Source organism: Helianthus annuus, chromosome 11 (genome assembly GCF_002127325.2).
Source record: "Helianthus annuus cultivar XRQ/B chromosome 11, HanXRQr2.0-SUNRISE, whole genome shotgun sequence".
Taxonomy (NCBI): domain Eukaryota; kingdom Viridiplantae; phylum Streptophyta; class Magnoliopsida; order Asterales; family Asteraceae; genus Helianthus; species Helianthus annuus.
The window spans coordinates 165,663,341-165,690,909 of record NC_035443.2 but is presented as its reverse complement, the minus strand read 5'-3'; the positions used below and the strand labels follow the sequence as shown (position 1 = coordinate 165,690,909).

Below are 27,569 nucleotides of genomic sequence, written 5' to 3'. Positions count from 1 at the left end.
GAGTTAGGTTTAACCCAGAAGTTCAAGAATTGGGTAATAGTGCACCTTGGGAAGATAAAATAGACAAGAAATGGGCAAATCTCTATATGCTAGCTACTATAGCAGAAAACACAAATCTCTAAATATCTGATAAGTTGGGCCTAGTAAGAGAAATCACAATCCAGTAAATAAATAAAGTCCTAGTGTGTTTATTTCTGTTATCCTTTGTATAAATTGGTATGCAATAAAACTTCAGTGTTTATTTGTTAAACTTTGTTCCAAAGTTTTAACATTGCATTTTGCATATATGCTATGCAGCATGAATGAGATGTCGGAAGCATTCCAAAATCTCAACTTATATCCAGTGCCTATCGAAGTCTCTCACGACTTTACTGGTTACATTGCTGACATAGAAGAACCTGTGGAATTCCAAACTCCACCGTTGGAAAAAGCTAAACCGAAAAAGAAGAGAAGATACGTAGGGTGGAGGAAAGTACGCCGTAGGAAACCTGCCACTAGGAGACTCCCTAAAATAGAAAATCCTGTGAGTATGATCAAGGGAAAGGAAATAGAAACTGGAGAAAGTTCGAAACCACCCGAAAAGGAAATAGGAATAGATCTGAAACAAAAGGGAATAGAGGTTGGCGAAAGTTCTAAACAGCCAGAAGAACTTACGTTTCAAGACGAAATAGACCGTCTATTAGGAAATTGTGAGGTCATAAGCCCAATCCGCACTAATTTGTATCCTTACCCGGCTACAGTCCAATTTCCTTTAAACATAACACCGACTATTCCCGAACCTTTAATCCATACCCAACCACTAGGGGAACTGGAAGAATGGTGGACAAACGACTGGCAATTCCAAAACATAGTCAATAGTCCTTATAGTTTTCTTCCACAATTTGACCCAGAACCACTCCCAAATCCTCCCATGAGTAATGAAAACCTAGCTGAACTCCGTCAGTTCGGTGAAGAACTGATAGGTACAGGTAATAGGATCAGGGAAATGGGAGAGCATCTAACTTGGAAGTACGATGAGAGGGAGCATCGTTACTAGAACCGTCAGTTAAACCACAGAAAGCCGTATTGTATAATAGTAACTTAAAATTCTGTAAAATGGGCAATAAAACTCTGTAAAATACGGTGTACCAACAAAGTAAAAGTCGAGAAAATCGACAATTTTGGTTATACTGGTATATTGTGATAATCTATGTGTTTATCTATGTGAATTTTGTCATTGATAAGCTAGACACTAATAAATTCCTACTAAATTAGCAGATGGAAAACGCTAACAATGAACCAATTAATGAAGTAAATCAATCTGAGCAAGAACAGGAAGATCAATATATAACTCGACAAGATATCGAGCACTTTATCGCCCAAGGGATAGCTCATGCTATTCCAGAAATTGTAGCTGCTGTTCAAAAACCAGCCGAACCACAATTAATTCCTAGTAAACGTATTTCAGACGATAACGACAGTAATAGCATAAATGGAGGCGGCAATCATGACGATCATGATCCGCAGCAGGCCCCACTCCCTAAAAGAATGAAAGCTGCAACGCCTGGTTGCACTTACAAAGAATTTCTTGCTTGCAAACCCGCTGAATTTGCAGGTAACGAAGGGGCAACTGCAACACTGCGTTGGTTAGAAAAAATCGAAGCAGTAATTGCAATAAGCAAATGTGCCGAAGGAGACCAGGTGATGTATGCATCAAACCTGTTCAAAGAAGGGGCACTCGAATGGTGGAACACGGTCCTCCAGGCAAAAGGAAGAAGGATAGCCTACGCCATAGGTTGGGAAGAATTTAAGAGTTTGGTAGAAAGAAAATTCTGTCCCGAATACGAGAAGGAACAGATGGCAAAAAAATTTCTTAGTCACCGTATGACAGGAGTAGATTGTCGGGGCTATACTTCGACATTCTTTGAATACGCAAGGGTAGTGCCATCACTGGCTTCGCCAGAACCGGTACTTATTTCTCGTTACATCTGGGGGTTAATTAGTGAAATCCGAAACATCGTTAAAGCTGCGAGACCTCGTACCATTGACGATGCGGTAGAATTAGCTAATACCCTGACGGATGAGTTGGTACGCACAAGAGAGGAAGATCGTAAGAAGGAAATAGCTCAGAAGATTACCCAGGGGTTTCGTGCGGGTAATACCAAGAAAAGAGGAACAGGGCAATTCTCATCACCTCCTTTCTGCAGAAATTGCAAAAAGAAGCATTATGGACAATGCAACATGGTTTGCAATTTTTGCAAAATGAAAGGACATCGGGAAGAAGACTGCAGAAAGAAAACAAGAGTTTGTTACAATTGCAGAGAAAGGGGACACTTTCAATTTGAATGTCCTAAGTTAGCTAAACCTATAGCCAACCAAACCAAACCAGCTGAAGGAGCAACCAAGAGAAATGCGCGTGCATTCCAGCTAACCACTCAAGAGGCCGAACTCATTCCAGATGTGATAGCCGGTACGTTCCTAGTACATGACGTATTTGCAAAAGTATTATTTGACTCTGGTGCGAACCAAAGTTTTATTAATACTTCATTTTGTCAAGATCTTAAGTTACCTTTAACCACTCTTAAGCAAATTTTCACAGTTGAAACCGCAGAAGGAAATTCTGTGAACATAGATAAAATCTGGCAAGGAGGAAAAGTAGAACTATTAGGCCATAAGTTTTCTGCAAATCTGGTACCAATGAATTTAGCCGGATTCGATGTAGTATTAGGAATGGATTGGTTAGTAGCCAACCATGCACGAATCCTGTGTGATAAAAATGCAGTAGAAATTCAAACCCCTACAGGAGAAGTAATTTTAATTACTGGAAATAAACCTCGAAAGCCATTGAAATTCATATCAGTAATAAAATTGGCTAGTTATTCGAGAAAACAGGAAATGGTGTATATGATTTCCGCAATCATTAACACTAAAGATAAGAAACTCCAGGACATTCCCGTAGTCTCAGAATACCCAGACGTTTTTCCAGAAGAATTACCTGGATTACCACCTGATAGAGAAGTAGAATTTAGAATTCATTTAATTCCAGGTACTGCACCAATAGCCAAAGCACCATATAGATTAGCACCTACCGAAATGCTAGAATTGAAAAAGCAATTAGATGAATTATTAAGCAAAGGATTCATACAACCGAGTTCATCCCCTTGGGGTGCACCGGTACTGTTTGTGAAGAAGAAAGATGGATCGATGAGAATGTATATCGATTATAGAGAATTGAATAAGGTTACAATTAAGAATCGATACCCACTACCTAGGATTGATGATCTTTTTGATCAATTGCAAGGAGCTAGGTATTTCTCTAAGATAGATTTAAGATCTGGATATCACCAGTTGAAGGTACAAGAAGAAGACATACCTAAAACTGCCTTCAGAACTAGGTATGGTCATTATGAGTTTACAGTCATGCCCTTTGGATTAACAAATGCCCCAGCAGCATTCATGGACATGATGAATCGAATCTGTAAACCATACTTGGATAAATTTGTGATCGTTTTCATCGACGATAAACTTATTTATTCCAAAAGCCAAAAAGAACATTGTGAACACTTACATGCACTCTTAACTTTGTTAAGAAAAGAAAGGCTTTATGCCAAATTCTCAAAATGTGAATTTTGGCTACAAGAAGTACAATTCTTAGGTCATGTGGTAAATCACAAAGGTGTCCATGTAGATCCTGCTAAGATAGAAGCAATTACAAAATGGAAAGTCCCACAAACAGCAATGGAGATAAGAAGTTTTCTAGGCTTAGCTGGATACTATAGACGATTTATCAAAAATTTTTCTAAGATAGCCGTACCATTAACTAAGTTAACCTGTAAAGCTGCTAAGTTTGAATGGGGACCTAGACAAGAAGAAGCCTTTAAGATTTTAAAGCATAGGTTGACGAATGCACCAATCTTAGCTTTACCCGAAGGAACAGAAGATTTTGAAGTATATTGTGATGCTTCAAAATTAGGCTATGGATGTGTGTTAATGCAACGCAAGAAGGTAATTGCGTATGCTTCTAGACAATTGAAAAAGCACGAAGAAAATTATACGACTCATGATCTAGAATTAGGAGCCATAATTTTTGCCCTTAAGATATGGAGACATTATCTGTATGGAAATAAGTTTACTGTTTATACAGATCATAAAAGTTTAAGATATATATTTGGGCAAAAAGAATTAAACATGAGGCAAAGAAGATGGATGGAGATGCTAAGTGATTACGACTATGATATCCAATATCACGAAGGAAAGGCAAATGTAGTTGCAGATGCCTTAAGTCATAAGTACCATGAGAAACAGAAACGAGTCCGTGCTCTGAGGTTAAATCTACAAGTAGATTTAATGGCACAAATTAAAGAAGTTCAGAAAACAGCAATCCAAGACGATGCTGAAGGAATGAAAGGTTACCTAAAAGAATTAGAACAAGGAAATGATGGAATTTGGAAATTCCATAAGAAACGAATTTGGGTACCTAAGCAAGGAGAGTTAAGAAATAAGATTTTAGAAGAAGCTCATAAATCTAGGTATACTATGCATCCAGGAAACAATAAGATGTACCAAGATTTAAGGAATAATTTCTGGTGGATAGGAATGAAAAAGGATATAGCCGACTACGTATCCAAGTGCTTAACTTGTTCACAAGTTAAAGCTGAACACCAGAAACCTTCAGGACTACTACAACAGTTAGAAATGCCTGTATGGAAATGGGAACTCATAACAATGGACTTTGTTACAAAGTTACCCAAAACCAAAAGGGGTAATGATGCGATTTGGGTAATCGTAGACCGATTAACCAAGTCAGCTCATTTCCTACCAATGAAAGAAACCTTTAGCATGGAAAGGTTAGCACAACTCTACGTGGACGAGGTAGTATCCCTACATGGAGTCCCGCTCTCCATTGTATCGGATAGAGATAGTCGTTTTACATCTCATTTCTGGAAAAGTTTTCAGAAAGCAATGGGAACTCGACTAAATCTAAGTACTGCTTATCATCCACAAACAGACGGACAGAGTGAAAGGACAATACAAACGCTAGAAGACATGCTCCGAGCATGTGTAATTGACTTTGGTGGTAATTGGGATAGCCATTTGCCATTAATTGAATTCTCCTATAACAATAGTTATCATTCAAGTATCGAAGCTGCACCATTCGAAGCACTGTACGGACGTAAGTGCAGAACTCCAGTATGTTGGGCAGAAATCGGAGAAAGTCAATTATTAGGTCCTGAGATTGTACAAGAAACTACTGACAAGATAACTCAGATCAAGGAAAGACTGAAAACAGCTCGAGATCGTCAGAAAAGCTATGCAGACAATCGTCGCAAGCCGCTTGAATTCCAAGTAGGAGATAAGGTACTTTTAAAAGTTTCTCCTTGGAAAGGAGTAGTACGATTCGGTAAGAAAGGAAAGTTGAGTCCCAGATACGTAGGACCATTTCCAATAAGCCAACGAATAGGACCTGTTGCTTACCGCTTACAGCTACCAGAAAAACTAGCTGGAGTACATGATGTATTTCATGTATCCAATCTCAAGAAATGTCTATCAGACGAATCCCTGGTAGTACCTCTTCAAGATGTAGAGGTGAACGAAAAATTAAAGTTTATAGAGAAACCACTACAGATCGAAGATAGAAAAGTCAAGTTTCTCAAACACAAACGACTGGTGTTGGTCAAAGTCAAATGGAATTCAAGAAGAGGACCAGAATACACTTGGGAGCTGGAATCAGAAATGAAGCGCAAATATCCTCATTTATTCCAATAAATCTCGAGGACGAGATTTTTCTTAAGGTGGGGAGGATGTAACAACTGTCACTAAAATCCATAATTAGGATGGTAATTAGCTATTAAGGAAACCCTAATTAAGAAACCCAAGTAATTCTGCACTAACCCTAAAATTTCCAGAACAATCAGAATCAGGATCAGGGCCCCTAAAACTCAGGGGGGGATAAACCCTAGCCAACGATTATCTTAATAACTATCTGTCAAAATCGAATTTTAAGAAACTGTCGACTCATCCAGCCTACATGCACGAAGGGCTACCCTATGAAGTAGGGTGACCCCTCGCGTAGCGCGACGCCCATGGGGGTACCCCTCGCGCTACGCGACGGGGGTCAAATTTCGTATATAAATAGGGGTGTCTGGTAGGGGTGTTCAAAACCGGATATCCGAAAATTCGGATATCCGAATTTCGGATATCCGAAATTTTCGGATACCAGATTTCACTATCCGAATCCGTATCCGAAATTTCGGATATCCGAAATTCGGATATCCGAAATTTCGGATACGGATTCGGATAGTGAATCGGATATCCGAAAATCCAACTTTTTATTTAATTTTTATTTTTTTATTATTTTTTTCATATTCGGAAACGGATATTTTGGATATTTTCGGATATCCGAATATAAGTTTTCGGATATTTTTCGGATATTTCGGATATTTTTCGGATATTTCGGATATTTTTCGGATATTTTCGGATATTTTTCGGATATTTCGGATATGTTCGGATACTTCGGATATTCGGATATCCGAAAAAAATGAAAATTAAATTTTCGGATATTTCGGATATCCGAAATATCCGAAAATTTTGAAAATCACTATCCGAATCCGAATCCGAAAAATTCGGATATCCGAATTTCGGATATCCGAAATTTCGGATATCCGATTTTTCGGATATTTCGGATTCGGATATCGGATATTTCGGATCGGATTTTTGGACACGGATACTTTTGAACACCCCTAGTGTCTGGGACTTGAATTTGAGAGTTGAAACGACGTAAAACGTCAAAATACGCGCTGAGTTATCAGCAATATACTACACAAACACACACAGATCTCGAATCGCTGCCGCAATCAGGGTAATAACTCGATCGCTATTACGATTCAACATCCGATCGATTATAACTATCCAACGATAGTCCAGGTGCTGCTCAATTGAGCTTGTACTTTGATTATTCGTCGTGATTTCGACTTGAATATTAGAGTGCTGTTCGAATTCGGATTATGCTCTGTTATTCGTTGTGAATCCGATTGAATTATCGAGTATTGCACTGATTAATCGTTGTGAAGGTTTAATCTCGTGAATTGACGTAATTGCTGTATTAGTTACTAACCTGTGTGTGTGCATTATGTTAAATTAGGTTTAATCAAGGCTAATCAGTAGGCATTATCTATTTGCTCGTTAATCTGCAATGTGAGTCATTCTTCTTTTTAAACTATTTTCTCACAGTTTGTGAGTAAGTATTACAATACCTCAAATTATTTTCAAAGGTTATAATTACAGGAATTAAGTCTTTGTAATCACCAAATTACAGCTGGTATCTGGGGTATTGTGCACATTACTATTTTTATCACTCTATGTGAGTGAGTATTACTCTATGTGAGTGATTATTACTCTGTGTGAGTAAACCGTCATTATTGGGGCGACGGGACCCAATAGTGATATGACCACAGTCACAGATCCGGTCGAGTGACAAATACCCATTCTTGATAATTGGTTGATAGAAACATTGTAATCGCTCTTAATACTGTGATTTATAACTAACGGGTCGTTTTAGAAAACAGAATGATTCACTCAGTATTTCCCCGCTAACAAAACCTTTTTCAAACATGTTTCAGGTGATCTGTGTGATCCAGTAAAAGTGCAGTAAAGCACTACAAGCTCAGAGAAGTGGCTCATTGTGAATAAATAAATAAAACATGTTTTGGAAAATAATGATTTCTGTGTGAAATCAACTGATTGTAAATGATGGGATTTTATCCCTAAAAACTTTGTGTAATATATTAAAACGAGCATATTTTTACGGTTAAAAGATCCTGTAATAAAAGACTTCCGCTGCCATTAGATACCACGGGTACCACACTGAAATCTGCTCGCGGACCCCGACTCCGTCCAGGGTGGGTCGGAGGTCGCGACAGCCAGATAGCTGATGGAATTCTATACCGAAAATCATACCTCGGGCCACTATTGAGATGTGTTGATCCAGAAGACGCGAGCTACTTGATCAGAGAAGTACATGAGGGAATCTGCGGCATACATGCCGGACCAAGAATGGTGGTAGCGAAAGTGATGAACGCCGGGTACTACTGGCCCAGAATGGACCTAGATGCGGTAAAAATTTTGAGAAAATGCAGCGGCTGCCAAAGGCACGCACCGAAAACAATGCGCCCCAAAAACGAACTTGTCCCAGTAACAACGGCATGGCCTTTTCAACAGTGGGGGATAGATATGGTTGGCCCCTTCCCAGAAGCCCCAGGCGCAGTCAAATTCATAATAGTTGCAGTCGACTACTTCACAAAATGGGTCGAAGCAAAAGCACTCGCGTCAACCACATCCACCATCGTTAGAAGGTTCATATGGGAGCAGATTATATGCCGCTTCGGGCTACCATTAAGAATTGTCACCGACAATGGGACGAATTTCGCTGCAGAAGATCTTCAACGATGGTTCAAAGAGCTACACATTGAGCATACCTTCTCCTCGGTCGCACACCCGCAGGGGAATGGTCAAGTGGAAGCCGTTAACAAGAGCATCGTCGACGGTATCAAAGCACGACTGGGAGAAAAAAGAAGAGGCTGGGTCGATGAGCTACCCAACATATTATGGGCCCATAGGACGATGCCGAAAACAAGCAACGGAGAGACACCGTTTAGCTTAGTTTATGGGTCCGAGGCAGTAATACCAGCGGAGATCGGATTGCCGTCACTAAGAATGCTTTCCATGAACGCAGTCAACAACGAAGAAGAAAGGAGGATAGACCTGGATCTCCTAGAAGAAAGGAGAGAGATGTCGGCAATCAACGAAGCAAAGTACAAAACAAAGCTAGAGAAGTATTACAACTCCAATGTCCGAATCTGCACCTTCAACCCGGGAGACTACGTCCTGAGAGACAATGAGGCATCCAATGCCGAAAAGCCCGGAAAATTAGCTCCCAAGTGGGAAGGACCATATGTTGTAGATGCAGTACTCGGAAAACGAGCATACAAGCTGCGCACCATAGACAACAGAGAGGTTCCACGAACTTGGAACGCGCAACAACTAAGAAAGTGTTATATGTAAACAATCGAAGTTTCTTATGTAATCAAAACGGCCGAGTCGCCAACACAATCAATAATAATACAAGAAGTGTTTGGCTATCCCTATCTCATGTGAATTTTTCTGTCGCAACTGCATATCTTACTTTGGGCATACACGAAAAAATCAATGGCTCGACCTTAGGAAACATTGTAGACCTCCAAGGTTTGTCACAAACAAGTGCACAGCCGGGTCAAAAACACAACCAAATCCTACAAAACACCAAACCAAAACTTCGTGCCCACATAAACACGAAAGCATCGATAACATGGTAAATAAACATTGTAAGACCCCCAAAGATGAACACAGCTGGGTCCACACAATAACCTGTAACTCGATCACTTCGTACTCACGACCAAACCTGCGCACATAAACGACAGAATAAACGTTGTAACTAACACAACACAACCTGTCAGCGCCATCATTCATTCGTGACACCTAATCAAAGTAAGTACACATGCACATATTACGACGATAACCAAATTCACATGCAAAAAACCAGAGCTATATATTAACATAAAGGATGCCATGCATAGCTAAGTGTTTACAGGCAAACACAAATAACTTGTGCATAAAAATAAAGTTGAAAATTGTTCATGAGACATTGTCAAGTTGGTTACAAGGCTATCAAAGCCCATACGCGGCATGCAGGCCAAATTTCTTCATTCAGGATGACTAGTACCAGCGCCCCCAGCCGCGCGATCTTCATCCCCAAGAGCCCTCTTCAACAAGGCAACACCATCAGCTTTCCTGGATAACTTTTGGGCAGCCTTAACAACAGCAAACTCCAAGGACGCAAACTCCTGGCGTTTCGCGGCATACTTACCACCACAATCCTCTTTGTAGAGCTCGAAGTGATACTCTTTCTCATTATTGACAGCTGAAGCTTTACCCTCACTATAACCATCTTTCCGACCACTATTATACCCCGCTTGACCCAACTCAAACATGTAGCTAGCAAGCTCATGAGATTTAACTATACGATCAACAATCTGCAACGACATACACAGCAACATAAGAAGAGAAATTACAACAAACCGAAAGCAAAATAAACAAAGGAAGTTACCAAGGGCACCGCGCGTGAAAGCAACCACTTGCAATCAGCAGAAACCTCCTCAACCAGGAGTTCAGAGGCCTTGCACTCAGAAACCTTCTCTTCAAGAAGACGTTCAGCAACCTCACATTCGGAAACCTTCTACTTAGTAAGTTTTTTCCAACTTAGCTATACGCTAAACATACTCTTTCTCCTTTTTCTCAAACGCGACGCACGCTTGTCGGGCTTCCTCACTAATTTCTTTCTTCTCACCAGATAACCGGACAATAGCATCACGCTGAGATTGCATCTCCGCATTAGTACGTTCACAAGCAACCTCCCAATCTTTTTTGCTTTTGGACGTTGACTTGTTTCTCTTGCGCAAGCTTTCGTTCAGCATCTGAAACCCTCCACTGCAAACCTTTCTTCTCAGCATTAAATTTTTCCTTCTCTTCAGCAAACGCCCTCTTCTCATTTTCAAACTCAACCGTCTCCTCCCCCATCAGTCTCCACTCGCGAACAATCTCTTGAGAAGTAGCAAAATAATTAACTCCAGCACGAACATGATCATCCAATAAGTTAAACCAATTGCATCTTTTCTGGAACATCCTCTCAGCAGGGGGGAGGGACAAAGAGAAGAAGTCATGATAGTTACCAAGATCATTCATCCGGGAACCCTGAGTTAGATTCCAGCGAGGAGCATGTGGCAAATCATCACAGGCTGGGTTGTGGGTATCCCAGGAATCAGCACGAATGTTCTCAAACTGTGGACTACGAGCCACACCTGAAGTAGCACCACCGCCACCGCCCGACGGACGCTTGGTATAAACGGTCTGATGCGGGGTGGTTTCGCTGGACTCCATTTCGGTGTCCACACCCTTGCCTTTACCATCTCCATCATCACCACCAGCGCCATCACCACCACCTTCACCCACATGCTCAACATTAACATCATCCTCTTTCTTCTTCTCACCCAGATCATCATGAGGAGGAGACAAATCAATTGTCCTAGATGGTGGAGAGGTAGGAGGAGTGATTTGTGAAATATCAATCCTGCGCGATCCTTTGCCTGACTTGACACCTGCCAGAAAACAACCATAACACTCAAAAAACGACCCAAAAACCAGATGACAAAGCCTACAATTACAAAGGCTTTACCTGTAGGAGCAGAAGCAACATATATTTCCTCCAAGAGATTACCACGATCACCACTAAATATACCCATGTCAATGTCAGATTCTGAAGGTGCAGGAGGAGTTTCCTTCTGGAGTCTAGCCTTGTTCGTGGCAAGCATAGCAGCGGCCTGCTCATCAAGCTTACGTTTTTTATTTTCGAGAGCTTTCTTCCTCATTATTTCCGTCAGAGTAGCACTATCATCAGGATCAGATCCACGATGTTTCTCACCGGCCCATAAACCAGACAATGTATCAGAAACGACAACGTAATCTAGGATAGGAAGGGTAGGGTAGAGGGTCGCTTACGAGGAGTCTCAGTGGCTTTTTCCTCAGCCCTCTTCTCCTTCCTCTCTAGCTTGTCAGTTTTTGCTCTCTTCCTCGTTTCCAACTGATCGGCAGTCTCGACCGGAACTTCGACATCATCATTAACAGGCTCGTTAACAGCCCCTTGCGCCAGACCTGCACGCGCGGAACGAGGGGTTAGGCCTTCAACAAATCTGTCGGAACCCTCACTCGAAAGGATTATAACTTCCTCCCGAGTAGAGTCAGAAATACCATCAACAACATCTTCAACGTCTTCACCTAAAACGGTATTGCCATAAGCAGTGAAACTCTCACTGGTCGGATGCGAGAAACGATTGCGGATCTAATCCAACCACGTAGATTTTCCATCCTTCTGAATTGCTTCAACCATAGCACCACCAGCCTTCGGATCAAGGACGTTCAACAAGCTATACCCAACTGCGAAGACACAAAAATATGAGTAAGAACAACAAAAAACAAAAAGGAAAGTCAAACAAACAATCAACAACACTTACGTTTGCCCTGATAACCATATACGGGGACACCAAAAGGGTTCTTTGGGACCCACAACAAACTCATGCCAGCACCCACCAGAGCCATCTCCTCAAGCTGAGAAATAGAAGTCGCTTTCTCCGTCAACTTTTTTGTACCATGCTTGCTGAGCAAAACCCACTGTCACATTCACCTTAGGGATTCCCTCACTAACAACCTTGTAATGCATGTCCACAGGGATACACCTCACCGAATATAGAAATTTTGTTGTTTCCAGTCATGCAGGCTCTTCGGAGGATTAGAGCTACAAGGGACAACATCACGGGTCCAAGAATTGAAAGAATAAAAACCACCGGTATAAGTCACAATATAAAACACGTTGAACATTTCAAATGTAGGTTCAATACGGCAGGCCCTACAAATAAACTCAAAATGAGTAACTCGGGGAAGCCCCAGAGCATTGATTTGAGAAATATGCAAACCATAGTTCGTCAAAATTGCAGCGGTAAATTTCATCATCGGAAGCCTAAAATTTCCCTCCCGGAAGAAGGCTGCATACAACGTAATGTACCCCGGAGGTGCATCTAAAGCAGTGGAATTGGGGTTCGGAAACTGGGCACCCCATTCAGGAAGGAAACCCATATCTCTCACTAAATTTTGGAACTCCTCCTCTTTCCATCCTATAATCGCCTGATCAGGACCAGGAGGATTCCTACCCTTGTTTCTCTTTTTCTTCGATGAAGGATTCGCTCCAGACATATCGAAGCAAGATGAGAGTGATAATAGGAACAAACTTTAAAAGAAGGAGAAAAGTTGAAGAAATATGAGAGAAAATTGAACTTCAAACTTTGAAAAGTGAAAGGAGTGGAGAAAACCGCCTTATATTTATACCCATCGCATTTAATGCGAGAGGTAGTGGTCGTCAGGAATGCAGAAAGTCATCCAAAGGGGACAAGACACGTCAGATGAGAGAGAAACCGTCACCTCTATTTTCAGAGCGTGGGCGGCACACACCTGACAACGTGGAAAAAAGCAACTGACACCACTGAAAAGGTGACTGTTCACCTCCGATAAGAGAGGGACACTAGACAGTCACATCAGTTGCCTTTATCCAAGTCAAGAAACTTCCTAAGGAAGAAAACACCAACACGCCATGCGACGTGCGTCCGGTCGGCTCAACTTCAAAAGTTACCAACAAACCATGCGCCATGCGTCCAGTTGGCTCAACTTTGCAAGGTACCAACAAACCATGCTCCATGCGTCCAGTTGGCTCAACTTTGCAAGGTACCAACAAACATACGCCATGCGTCAAGTTGGATCAACTTTGTAGAGTTACCAACAAACCATGCGCCATGCGTCCAGTTGGCTCAACTTTGCAAGGTACCAACAAACCAGGCGCCATGCGTCCAGTTGGCTCAACTTTGCAAGGCACCAACAAACCATGCGCCATGCGTCCAGTTGGCTCAACTTTGCAAGGTACCAACAAACCATACGCCATGCGCCCAATCGGGTCAACCCCGCAAAAGAAGCAACAAACATCAAACAAAAATCACCTACTTAAAAAGTCCAGAATCCCTCCTAGACAATCAACTCAACTAGAAGGCACACTGGACTGGGGGGACTTGAAGAGGTATGGTCCCAAATCCTTACCTACGTGGCGAGGACCACACCACTTTTACATCCTACATGGCACACACTTCAGCAAGCGAATCCAGAAGCTTCTAGAAGCTTCTGGAATACGGCAAGGTGGCACCAAAGATGCTCCTTCCGACCAAAAGGACAAAACGTGTCACCATTCATCAAGCGCCACGTAGGCCTGTAACAAATCAAGGAGAAGACCGACATCAGCAGTACGACGTTCCTAACATAAGCAAATACAAGCGCGCCACGTGTACCACTACCCTGACAACGGAAGAGGAGACCAAAAGGATATTCCCCTTGGTCGGATAGCTGGCGCCCTGTAACAGCTAGCAACGCTGCTACTCCTCTTTCCAGTATCCGGCTATAAATAGGACCCTTCATCATTCAGGATGCATCATCTTATCCTTCATACTCTCACACTCAAACACACTGTTTTATTCCTCTCAGGACAGTACTTATTCTCACGCCGGAGCCTGGTTAAGAGGGAAACCCCCATATTCCCCTCTTAACGAGACTAACGGTGTTGCTATTTTGCAGGATCGTAGCCCTTTCACGAGTAGAGAAAGAGATTGAACCCACAGAAGAGACAATCCCGCAGATTGACCTCAGTGTTAACCTGTGTTTCATCAGTACGTATAACAAATAAGAAATACATTGCATAGCAAATGTCAAATTCGAATGGGTTTTCTTCGGGTTTTGAGAGATGGAATAGATAGTGCCCCACAAGTTTTGAATTCGCCGCTGGTCTATGGAGAGGGAACAAGGAATTCTCAACGAAAAAAGTGCTCTCTGAACCGAACGTGAAAGTCGTTTTCCATCTGACGGCTGTTCCCGTAACTCTCCTCTCAGCTTAGATTATATATCCAATAAGGTCCCCTCTCGGCCATTCCACACGCCTAACAGAGGCATGGTTATCTGATATATGGAACAATTTCATGTGTTTTTTCGACTAGTCCATACATACGAAGAAAAATTCTGATGATTCACTTAAGGATTCACAACATTTTTTCGTGTATCTTACGGATCCGAGGTTAGATTCCTAGCTATACTTCGAACGAACTTATCAGATTATTCATGAATATAAAGTGAGTACGATACATAGTTTTCACTTATTTTATAACTATAATTTTTTGAGTAAAGTCCTTTTTGAGTCCCTGTGGTTTGTGTATTTTAACCATTTGAATCCAAAAACAAAACTTGTCTTGATTTGAGTCCATGTGCTCTCTAATTTTAACCATTTGAGTCTCCGTGGTCTCTAATTTCAACCATTTGAATCCAAAAACCAAATGTTTCTAATTTGAATGTTGTTTACGTTTTGGATTCAAATGGTTAAAATTAGAAACCACAGGGACTCAAATCAAGACAAGTTTGGTTTGTGGATTCAAATGGTTAAAATGCACAAACCACAGGGACTCAAAAAGAACTTTACTCTAATTTTTTTAACGAATTTAGAACTACCATATAATAAATATAAAAATTAGATATATTATGATGTATAAAGACAAACATAGGAGAATCTAAAGCTAAAGAAACATAGATGGACATCATTTATAAGGAACATTTTCTTGAAATTGCATATCATCACTTAGTTCATCACTTCATCCATGTGCTCGTTAACACAAATAGGTGTTTGAGTAATGGTTCTTGTTTCTATATTTGTGGTCCAAGTTATTTTAACTTAACCAAGATATACAAAATCGAAAGCGTTAGGTGGGTTGTGTTTTTCTTTCTAACTTCAAATTCAATTTTAATAAAACTTAAACGTAAAATAATTGCAATTATGCATTGTGTATAGTATTATGTTGTATTTGATGAAGACTTTTTAGACAATCTATGATTCATTAAAAAAATTTCTTTTGGAATATAACAAAATTTGGTAAAAAGATATTAACAGAACTACATAGACGGGTGCGGAACAAGGTTGTAAATTAACAGTAACTAGTTTTTTCAATGACGCGCGTTGCGCGAAAGACATTGGTGTTTTCGATCGACATCATCCTGCAACTCTTGTTTTAACTGTTTCACTTCTTGCAAAGACTGAACGTAGACCCTAACTCTTGTTTCACCACTTAATAACCGTAAAAATTACAGGATTCATGTTTGGGGCATGGGTTGACACGTGGACTTCGAGCCTCCCCGCTGGTGAGTGACGTGTTGGGTCGGTTAAGAAAAAAAAGCCTAAAGCGTTAGGTAGATTTCGAACAAGGCGAGCTTGTCAAACGGCTTCCGCTCCTTGCCCCGGAACTCGATATTGGCCACCGCCACCCGCTTTTCGGGACTTATATCACCACCCGGGACGCTATCGTAGTAGTCTTTAAAACGGTCGAGCTTCGGTCGTAGCTCACGCCACTTGTGTTTGCACGCGTTTAAATTGTGCCAGTCGTTCCCCACGTTGTGCCGGTAGCTAGCGAAAGCTTCCGGCCAGTAACGGGTCTCACCGGGTTGGCGGCACTTCATCGCGTTGTGCCGGTATCAAATGTGGGTAGCGGGTTCGGGTAGATGGAGTGAAGGGTTGGGGTGGCGATAGGGCCGTTCAAATCGCTCGCTGCTCGTCGCTCGCTCGACGCTCGTTCGGAAATTGCTCGGAAAATGCCCGTTCGATTTGACGCTCGGTTGTAAACGAGTCGCTCCGCTCGGTTCGGTTTGTAAATGAGCCAAGCATGAGCAAAGGTCCGCTCGGCTCGGTTCGGCTCGAATTATTATTTTTAATTAGTATGCACATACACATACACATACACATACACATACACAAATATAAATTATACATATATATACACACACCTATATATACACACACATTACACATACAGATATACTTAATGTAATTTAAATTTGTAGTTCTATATATACCACTATATTAGATTTTGGTTCACTATATACAAATTTACAACTACATCTATACCTACTAGACCAAACACGCCAATAAAAAAATTAATATCAAATCTAAAAGTTAAACCCTAAACCGATAAACGACAGGCTGCTTATCGCCTCAATGTTTCATGTCGTTACCCTAAGTCAATCATCTCCTACTCTCAACGTAATTGTACGTTCAGTATGATTATCTCCTCGTCGGCCACAACATTGTATTCATAAGAAAAATATTATACCATGAAATGTGCATGTTTTTAAAGACATAAAAACTTGAGACCAAACATTGCCACTATCTCTCTCAGCAAATTTAAATCGGGCAACATGGTTGTCCAAATTGCTTGAATTTCGCTCGACGCTCGCTCGGAATATTTATTGCTCGAAAAACGCTCGCTTGATTTGAGGCTCGGTTATAAATGAGCCGCTCTGCTCGGTTCGGTTTGTAAACGAGCCAAGCACGAGCAAAGGTCCGCTCGGCTCGGCTCGGCTCGTGAACAGCCCCAGGTGGCGATGTGGACAGGCGGTGGGGTTGGGGGGTTTTATAGTGACTTGGGTGAACCGTTTGGCTTGGCCAAACGGTTATTTTTTAAAATTTAAACCTAGCCGCTATGGCCTAGCCAACCCAGCCAATGAGAGCCGGCCACGGAGGACCGCTAGGCATGCCCAACGCCCGGGCTGAAACTCCCGCCAAGCCAAACGGTTATTTTTTAAAATTTAAACCTAGCCGCTATGGCCTAGCCAACCCAGCCAATGAGAGCCAGCCACGGAGGACCGCTAGGCATGCCCAACGCCCGGGCTGAAACTCCCGCCCAAGGGGCCACGCCGAAACTCAAACCCACCTGGGGTGGAGACTTGGGCATTTGTACCCAAACCACACCTCAACTCTCGCCCTATAACTCATAGTCTAATAAATGAATATAAGGTATTGCTCAATATAAAAAAAATCACATAATAAATAAATAATTAAAAAATAAATACTGTTCATTCAGTTTGTAAATTATCATATAGTAAAGTAATGTCACAATGTAACTTTTTTTATTTCTTATTTAAAGATAATTTATTTTAGAACAAATAATATGTTAAAGAAACGCGAAACCTACGTTAAAACTTATTAGGCTATAGGGTGTGGTCATGACCCTTATGACCACCATGATCCTCTATATAGGCACCATGTCATCCATCTTTAATTCACCATTTAAAACCACTACCCTAAGAGTGTGGTCATGACCCAAACCATTATCCCCTTTATTTTTTTAATTTATTTTTGTCTTAAAATTTTCAAATGGGAGGGTCGTGGCAATCGTGGTTTAATCCATAGGAACCACCATCAATCAAGGAGGGCGGTGGTATACCATTTAACTAATGATCCTATGTAGAAATAATGTTCCAATCCATGACCCCCACACCCCATAGCCTTATATGAATGGACTAATATAGAGTTCAATATGCTTAAGATTTATTTTAAGAAAGTACGTATTTATAGCATTTTGTCTAAATGCATATACGCAAATACACTATATGCATATGTACACACATCTATATGTTAAAAATTAGAAGAGAAAATAGAAAATTAAAGAAAAAATAGTGACGAAGAAATAAACAAACTTTTTGATTTTACCATTTTCATTAAAGCGTTATATACATACGTATCTATACACCTATCGCGAAACATAATATTGATTCTAACCTGGCAAACGGGTCGGGTTAGGTCGGATCATGGGTCAAAACGAGTTTGGGTCGAAACGGGTTTCGGGTGGGGTCAGTTAAAAATGTTTTTTTAGGTAATTGTACATCAAGGGGCAATTTTGTCGGGTAAAAACAGGTCCGGGTTGGTAACCTTAGAATAATGTACCTACTTTGTCCAAAAAAACACAACCTTAATGTATCCCCATCTCTATTAACCTTAAAACAGGTCTGCATGTATTAGTGGTAAGTTTCTGTGAGATAACTAAGTATAAACGTAACTGTTGGTAACAGATTATACATATTAGCAGGAAAATCCAATCTTTTCCTCAACCCGATTCTGAAAATCCAATTCCATTGCGTTTGCAATTTCTAAAATTTGGTCAAATGTTCTGAAAGTCACCCAAAGGGTGTTCTGTAAGAATAGAATTCCCAAAGCCTTTCAAGTAGGTCACCCAAACGGTACTGTTTAAAACGGTATGGGTCGAAACGGTACTGGTTGAAACGGTACGGGTCGAAACGATACTGGTCGAAACGGTTTGATTCGAAACGGTACGGGTCGAAACGGTACTGGTCGAAACGGTACGAAACGCGTCCCGACCCTCGTCTCGTGCGGAAACTCGTGTCGGCCCAAAACCCGTCCCGTGCAGAAAACCGTATCGGCCCGAAACCCGACCCGAACCGACCCCTTTCCGATCCAAAGCCTGCGTCATGCCGAAACCGTCTCGGCCCGAAACTCAATTTGAACTGAACCCATTCTGATCCGAAACCTGCCCCGTTTATTTAAGACACTAACCCACATCAACCCTTTTCTTTAATGTTGTCGATCCGTTTTGACCCGAAAATAACAAGATGGAATTTCAAGTGACCCATTTAGTTAAAATATTATATCTAAACCAACTCATATAATTTTAAAGCAACTCAAACTGAACCACTAGAAAGGTTTTGGGTCAAAATTCCCCCCTCTAATTCTGAAATAAACACTTCCTTTTTATTCAATGTTCAAATACCTATTTTTCAAGTCTTATCTTTCAAAGAGTAAGAATTAGTAAAAAAAAAAAAAAAAGACGTTTTATACACCACTACAAGGTATCGTGAAGAAAAAATAATAAGGATGCAAAAACTATAGTCTAATTAATAACTAATAATAAGTAAAGGGAATGAACAGTAATTTTTATCGTGGTTTCTTCTGATTTATCTATTTGGACGGTCATCCCCCTTTGAGACACGTATCTTCACTTTTCAACTCTTTTTTCAACCTCATAAGAGAAGTGAGAGAAAGGAAGAAAAGGGAGAGACAAGGGCGGTGACCGGAGGGCCACCACCGTCACACCACCACGACGGACACCGTCCGGTGTCTCTGTTTTGTGGGTTTCTTGGAACCTGCCTGAAAGATTGTACGATGGGATGGTTCATATCCAGGCTATTGAACAGAAGACATGTCTCTTCTTTGCCTGTTTGCCGACGACCAACCACCCACTACCAGAGAACCGCTGCTACTCAACCGTCTGGTTCGTTCACATTCACTTTCTTCTATCTGTATTCATGTGAGAAAATCACAAAATCTGCAATTTTGGGGTTTCTTGATCTTGCAAACTAGAAATTGGGTTTGTTGGGATTTTCTTTTTTCGTAGGTGAAATCTTTGGGTTTGTTTTGCATGGGCACTGAATTTTCAATTTGGGGGTAATTTTTTACCGCAATTATTGAAAATTCTAGGGTTCATGACACAGAGACTAGAGACTGTTTAGATATAAAATGAAGTTCAGTAATATTTTATATACTATACTACTCAATTAATAGAGCAATGGAAATGAGCAGTGGTTTTGGTCTTGGTTTGTTCCGATTGAACTATTTGGGCGGTCATCTCCCTTGAGACGCCTGTCTTTGGCTTTAAATCTTACCCTTTTTTTTACGAAGAGAGAAGGGTAGTAACCAGAGGGTCACCACCGGCGGATTCCGACAGTCTTGGCGGCGACGAGTTTAAACATAAAATCTTTGTTGATGTTTTAGGCGACGGCAACTGGGATTCTTGCGAGGTCTCGGCCTTTTGCCTACCCAACGATGATGGTGGCTTGCTACTTGGTATGGCAACTCCGGTTGCAACCATAGCGCCACTGAGCAGGTTAAAGGATGATCATGATCTTTTCGTATCTGAGCTGTGATGAATTCATATAATGACTGTAAATCGGATGTTGATTTTGCCTTAGCGTGGGCGCGTGAAAGGTATGGATTTTGTTTTATGTGGGTTTTTGTTGCTAGCTGTACTTTGAGAACATGAGGAACATGAACATTGTACCAGAGAGAAAATTAAATAGGCCATGATGATGTAAAAAATTCAACTATCTTGGTTGTTTTGGCTTGGCAATTTGATGATTTGCAGCCACAATGAGGTAGTGTATTTGAGCCTACGAAACACATCTAACCAAATCAGATGTGTTCATATTTGAATTTTACTGTTGATGATGTTGCTTTCGGTGCTACTCTTAATAGATTGATTTGGGTTTGTTTGTTTCTATCAATTTTGTTCCTTTCTGTTATAGGGACTTTTGGGTTTTTTTATGGGTTATATTGAAATAAACAATTTAACATGTTTTAGTTTGTGTATGTAGTTGTTGACTTTTTTGGTGCAAATTGTAACAGATAGAAAATTAAATGGGCGGTGATGATATAAGAAAATCCTCTATTTTCGTTGTTTTGGCGTGGCAATCCGATGATTTGCAGCCACAATGAGGTAGTATATCTGAGCCTTCGAACACACGTCTAAACAAACCAGATGTGTTCATATTGAAAGTTTACTTTTGACGGGTGCCGGTGACTCTCATCGGTTGATCTAGAGACAGAATGGGAGACTTGAGGGTGATCTTGAACAACCGCAGCCTCAGAGACTTGAATCGGTGTTCCGGCGAGAGTCCGGTAAGCTCTTATCACCTGCATGTCTCTATTTTCCTGTAGATCGGATCATATAGTAACTAAAGAATCCTAAATCGCTGTATCTACCTTCGTTGAAATTGAAGTACAGGAAAGAGGAGCAGAGAATATGAGAGGGATACGTCGATTCAAGATTGATTTCTTCGATTTTTATACTACAGATTCAAACACAATGGAGACGATTAGGAGAGCTTTGCACGCAGTTTCATTATACTCTAATGATCGTAAGCTTCTTCAATTTCATAGGCAATTTTATAGTCCCCTTTTTATTTACCCTAATTTTTTCGTTTGATTGAAGCTGTCAACTAAAGTTAACAACCGCTATACAGTTTATGTGTTTTAATTACCTTATCTTTTGCTTTCTAATTAAAACAGAGAGATGTGGGATACATTAAGGAAAGGTCTATTGAGCTTGGTCCGCAAGACTGCACGTCATCTTTTACTTAAGGTAATGTTGGATACCAAATCATCAATAGATAATTAGAAAGTTAATGATAGCATTAGGGTCATATGGTTATGGTCCTGATGATTCCAGCAAATTTTTAAAATTTGACACAAGAGGTATTGTGTTAATTCTTCACCATTAATAATAAAAACAAGTTCTTTTAAGGATTGTCCTTGGTTATAAAAAAATCATTTACACCAGAGGTGTGAGGTGGTCAGGAGACGCCTCAGGGCCTTGAGATGGCGCTTCATACACATTACGTCGAATTTAGGGCCCGTAGAAGGCTGATATGTAAAAACAACCAAACGGGTGAAGAGATTTTGAATGGTTACTTGATAAAAAGGTTGACATACATAAGAGATGAGAGATGCAACTTTTGGTTGTACATAGAGCAACGTTTCGCGTACGTGAAGCTCTTGTCTTATGCCTCGGCTTTCAGGGCCTAAACTCCTCATAGCGCCTCGCCCTTGCTAAAACCAAGGGATTGTTCAATATTTTCTTTTTGGCAGTTTTTTTCCCTTTTTCTTTCTTATATCTTAGTGTTACCAATAATTTTGTAGGACATGATCGTGGGTACATCGTGGAACATATTCATGCCAGAGACAGTCGAGTCTCTTTTTTATCTCTGATATTTGACTGATAAGGCTATAGGGTATGGTTATGTTCCTCATGACCACCATTACCCTTTACATAGGTGTTAAATCACTATCCTCTTTATTTTTTTTAATTTATTTTTGTCTTAAAATTATCAAATGGGAGGGTTGCGGTTGTCGTGGTTTAATGCTGGCGAATCACCATGATTTAATGAGGGAGTGGTGTAGCGCATGAATAATGGTCCTATGTGGCAAATAATGACCCAACAATGACCCCCATACCCCTTAGCCTAATATCAAGAATGATACAGCTAAAACTTTCTGAATTGGCAACCGTTTTTCTTTTCAGTAAAATGTATAAACATTAAAAGCCTTAAGCCGATAGCGTTACTGATGATTTGGTTGTCAGGCCTTCAGTTTTACTTTTACCTGTTATGCGAAAGATTTGGCAGTATTTTACTCACTAATACAGTTAAGTAGTTCAAAAGCACATAAATACTAGGATTTATTAACAAAACTGTTAGGTATTACTTGATTAATTTATTACTTCTGTTTATAAAAGTACCTGTAACTTCTTTAAATCGCATTGATTGGGGCCCGGAAAACTTAACATAGTTTCCATATATTTGTGTCATGATGTTATTTTGTTTAATAGTGTAGGAATTCTGATTGTGTTATCGCTGTACTAATTTGCATTGAAGTATTAAGGAATCGTATCCGAAGTGACAAGTCCAATTAAGATAATGATAATGCAGTCTGATTGGAAGTCATGAGGTCCGATGACCATGGTAAGGTACGTGAATAGGAGGGTGTGGTGCATGGTATGGGGAGGAGTTGTAGTTCCTTCAGATCATTTTCCATTGCTTAAGAGAGAATTGAAAGGTGGCTTAAGGAGAGCTTTAGCTTCAGACTATATATACACCTTTTAGGATGCTATATGTAATATGCTTATTCTGGATTGTGTAAACAGAAGACTTTTTTTTGCTTTATCTGTTAGTTTTTTTGACATTCCTGCATCAAATTGCATGTACAAACTTTGGAAGTTGAATGACATCTTTATTATAAAAGAAGTTCACTGCAAGTCTTGTCTAAACAGAAATCACGATCGTCAATCATTGCGGTTTGATAACAAACCAAATTATTCATACCTAAGAAGACTTTTCCGGTAGCTCATCATTCGAGAAGGTTTCTTATTGAGTTTTGAACATGGATCGATTGCGCGCCGCAAAGCGCGCGGGGTTTAAAACCTAGTTTTAATAATGACAAAACATATGTTTAAGCTTGCAATAATGGAGTCTTAATCATTGTGCTTTACAATTTTTTCCTCCATAAATAGCCACCATCACAACACAAACACCACACTCGACTCATAAAACCAGCCATGACTAAAGACATAGAAGTAACGGAGCACCATGGTGGCAGCAGTGAATACGCTGCCAAGGACTACCATGACCCGCCTCCGGCCCCGTTATTCGACGCCGAAGAGCTCACCAAGTGGTCATTCTACCGTGCACTTATAGCCGAATTCGTCGCCACTCTCCTCTTCCTCTACGTCACCGTTTTGACCGTCATTGGCTACAAAAGCCAGACCGATCCGAAGTTGGACCTCGATCAGTGCGGCGGCGTTGGCATCCTCGGCATCGCTTGGGCCTTTGGTGGCATGATCTTCATTCTTGTTTACTGCACCGCTGGTATTTCTGGTAAGTGGTAGAATCAGAACTTTTTAATATTTTTAATTTATGTGTCAAGTTTTTTTTGTTTTTAATTTGTTTTAAAAAAGGTGAAACTAACTGGGGTTTGCTAAAATGCGCCAGGAGGACACATTAACCCGGCCGTGACATTCGGGCTGTTTTTGGCGAGAAAAGTGTCGTTGGTCAGGGCGGTTGGCTACATGGTCGCGCAATGTTTGGGTGCCATTTGTGGTGTAGGTTTGGTGAAGGCTTTCCAAAGCTCGTACTACAACCGATACGGTGGTGGTGCCAACGAGTTAGCCGATGGTTACAACAAGGGGACCGGACTCGGTGCTGAGATCATCGGTACCTTTGTTCTTGTTTACACCGTGTTCTCCGCCACTGACCCTAAGAGAAGTGCACGAGACTCCCATGTTCCTGTAAGCACTCATGACTATTTTTCACTACTAGAAAACTGACTCAAGATGACAAAAAAAAAAAAAAAAATTAAAAAATGTATCCGTCAGTCATTACCGACGGGTTACCAAAACCACATTATATAAAAATATATTTTATAATATCTTTCGTTTTATGTATCAGATATCCACCCCTAAGCAAAAATTATGATACCCCTAGATCCAAATACCCCTGAATTTTTCTTATAAACCTGCATAAGAAAGTTTGTTAGTCTCTCTCTATCTCTTTATATTTCATCAAAACTCATATACTAATTTTCTAATTTACAAATGTGAAAATATGTAGGTATTGGCACCATTGCCTATAGGCTTTGCCGTATTCATGGTGCACTTGGCCACCATCCCGATCACCGGCACCGGCATCAACCCGGCCAGAAGTTTTGGCGCCGCCGTCATTTACAACAACGAAAAGGCTTGGGATGATCAAGTATGCGTTTTTCTTTATCCTATACATTTTCGCTCGATATTTTTGTTTATTCTAATGATTTGATATAACTATTGCAGTGGATATTCTGGGTCGGACCATTCATCGGAGCCTTTGCCGCTGCGGTCTACCACCAGTTTGTGCTTAGAGCCGGCGCAATCAAGGCACTTGGTTCATTCAGAAGCAATGCATAAGCTTGGAAGATGTTGATCAATGGCATTTATTGCCTTGTAGATATCTTTGAAAAAAGTGTGTCATGTAATTGTGATTTCTTTTTCTATCTTTTTTATGTATTGTTTAATTTGTGAAGTGCAAGTGTTATTATTATTTATTTTTCTTAAATTTGATTTCTTGATCTAATTATTTCAAGATCAAAAGGTTTGTTAAAAGAAATTTAAGAGCATAAATGTTTCTAAAATAACATCAATGAACAATGTTTTGTCAATTTATTTCGTGTGTAGAATGTAGATGAGTGTGCTACTACCAATGTTTTAAAAAATTGAACGAAAATTAGTAGTTGTAAAACTCTCTTTATCTTATCCTTTGTTATTATATTAAAAATGTCAAACTAAATGATACATTTAGAACTATAACCACCACATGTCACACCCCTTATTATTATACATCACATATCTTATCATGACATGACAGAACAACTACAAACACATTTTTTTTGTCTATGTTTAGGTGAGTTATGGATAGGGATGATATGATGATGAATTCATCAAATAGTAATAATTTGTTTTTTTTTTTAAAGAAATGGGGTTTACCTAATCACAAAAGACTTTATACACACATGCTTACTAAAAAGGCTAACCTACTACATGCAAGCCTTTTGAAAAACACATCCTACATGTGTGGTTAGACTATGTGGTACGGGGGCCGGCTTAGGCCCGGCGAGGCGTGGCGCCGGTCCCCCACACCGCCCCTTTTCCCGTCCCGGCGTATCCGGCTCCCCACAGACGAAGTCGACGGGCCCATTTTCAAACAAACAGCCATTGTAACGGCTAGAATTATTAAAAAAAAAAACTTTTTTCACTTTAAATATATACCCATTCTTCTTCCATTGTTATACCATTTCCTCAATATTTCATCCACAATGGCATCTAATTCTTGGTGGTGCTCGTCTTCTTCTGACGAAGAGGAGATGTTTTTCGCAAACGCTGTGGTAAAGGCGGCGCAGATTCTTTTAGAGGAGGAAGAAGAAGAGGAAGATGAAGATGGCTCGTCTGAAAACGTTATTACCAGACGAATACGGATTAACAGAGATCGCCAAGGTTTGTCATTAATAAATTTTATATATTTCCTCGTATTTATATATTTTTTACGACAAGAGCGCACGAGAAATTGGTGAACGATTATTTTTCGGATGCACCCCTTTACAATGCCGACATTTTTAAACGAATGTTCCGAATGAGTCGCCGATTATTCACACAGATTGCTGATGATTTGGCGGGGCTAGACCCGTTTTTCACGCAACGACCCGATGCTCGGAATTATGAAGGGTTCACCACGTTACAAAAGTGTACTGCGGTCGTTCGCCAACTGGCGTACGGGACAGTGGCCGACGTTTTGGACGAGTACTTACAGATGTCGGCAAGAACTTCGCGGGAATGTTTGTATCGGTTTTGCCATAATGTGGTGAAACTGTATAACAAACAATATTTGCGGAAACCAAACGCGTATGATGTTCAACAATTGTACCAAGCTCATGAAGCAAGGCACGGGTTTCCGGGAATGCTTGGTAGCATTTATTGTATGCATTGGGAGTGGCATAACTGCCCGACTGCGTGGCGAGGCCAATACACGCGAGGTGATCACGGCCATCCAACCATAACACTTGAGGCAGTGGCGTCACAAGATTTGTGGATCTGGCATTCTTTCTTTGGGCTCCCTGGTTCACTCAACGTGCTATACCAATCGACGATCTTTAGCGATGTCGTTAATGGAACCGGTCCGGACACCCGTTTTACAGTTTCAGGGGTTGAGTATATACGCGGGTATTATCTTGCTGACGGAATATATCCGTCTTGGTCTACAATTGTAAAGACTATTTCATTTCCCGAGGACGAAAAAAGGAAAAAATTCGCCAAGCGTCAAGAAGCTGCAAGAAAAGACATCGAACGTTGTTTTGGTGTTTTACAAAAAAATGGGCCATCATTCAATAACCGGCACGTGTTTTCACACCGAAGAGGTTGCGCCTTTGTATGTACGCTTGCATTTTGCTCCATAACATGATTATTGAAGACGAAGGTCGGGCGATTTGTGAGTATGATGAGAATGCATCTTACGGGAATACTGTCCCGGTAGATCCGACGCAACAAGATTTAAACTCGTTCGCGCTAACCAACGACTACACGCATGCAAACTGATGTGTGCAAAATGAACTATAAAATATCAACTAAATTAGACTCTCTAAACTAGACACGCAAGCTTTAAATTTATAACTAAGACTCTCTAAACCTAAACCACACAACCGGCAAGTGTACCGATCAATGTAGTATAACCTAGCAAGTCCGAGTATCGAACCCAATGACTCTATGTATTACGTAAACTAGACTCTGATAAGACAATGACGGACACGACTAACTTGTTTAATTGTTTTGGGGGGGGGGTTACTGAAAACTATGGAAATCTATATTAACTACTAAAATAATGAAATTAGAACTAAGACACGAACGAAGAACGAAGTTTGTATTCAGATGAGATTAAAGACTACCTAGACTCAAATCCAGTTTGACTAGGAATGGACTTCTAATGGTATTAAAGTTGTATGGAGCCGG

At 40.6% G+C, this 27,569-nt stretch overlaps 2 protein-coding genes across 11 annotated transcripts; both read left to right on the top strand.

Annotated features, from left to right (window-relative positions):
• The first annotated feature begins 19,464 nt into the window (after window positions 1–19,464).
• On the top strand, window positions 19,465–25,128 carry LOC110890906 (aquaporin PIP2-7). 10 transcript variants are annotated; one of them, XM_035980030.1, is made up of 9 exons: window positions 19,465–19,760; window positions 20,261–20,473; window positions 20,891–20,981; window positions 21,085–21,163; window positions 21,265–21,402; window positions 21,554–23,916; window positions 24,031–24,326; window positions 24,649–24,789; window positions 24,867–25,128. In XM_035980030.1, the coding sequence occupies exons 6-9, from the start codon at window positions 23,598–23,600 to the stop codon at window positions 24,978–24,980; spliced, it is 870 nt and encodes a 289-aa protein (XP_035835923.1). In that variant the 5' UTR covers window positions 19,465–19,760; window positions 20,261–20,473; window positions 20,891–20,981; window positions 21,085–21,163; window positions 21,265–21,402; window positions 21,554–23,597; the 3' UTR covers window positions 24,981–25,128. The 10 variants fall into 10 exon arrangements, with proteins under 10 accessions (XP_035835923.1, XP_035835921.1, XP_035835917.1 ...); XM_035980028.1 differs by having other exon boundaries at window positions 20,891–21,163; window positions 21,270–21,402; window positions 21,554–21,626; window positions 22,184–23,916; XM_035980024.1 differs by having other exon boundaries at window positions 20,891–21,163; window positions 21,554–21,626; window positions 22,184–23,916.
• A 757-nt stretch (window positions 25,129–25,885) lies between these two features.
• On the top strand, window positions 25,886–27,024 carry LOC110888687. The gene is made up of 2 exons (XM_022136200.1): window positions 25,886–26,023; window positions 26,224–27,024. The coding sequence occupies exons 1-2, from the start codon at window positions 25,886–25,888 to the stop codon at window positions 27,022–27,024; spliced, it is 939 nt and encodes a 312-aa protein (XP_021991892.1).
• Window positions 27,025–27,569: the final 545 nt, after the last annotated feature.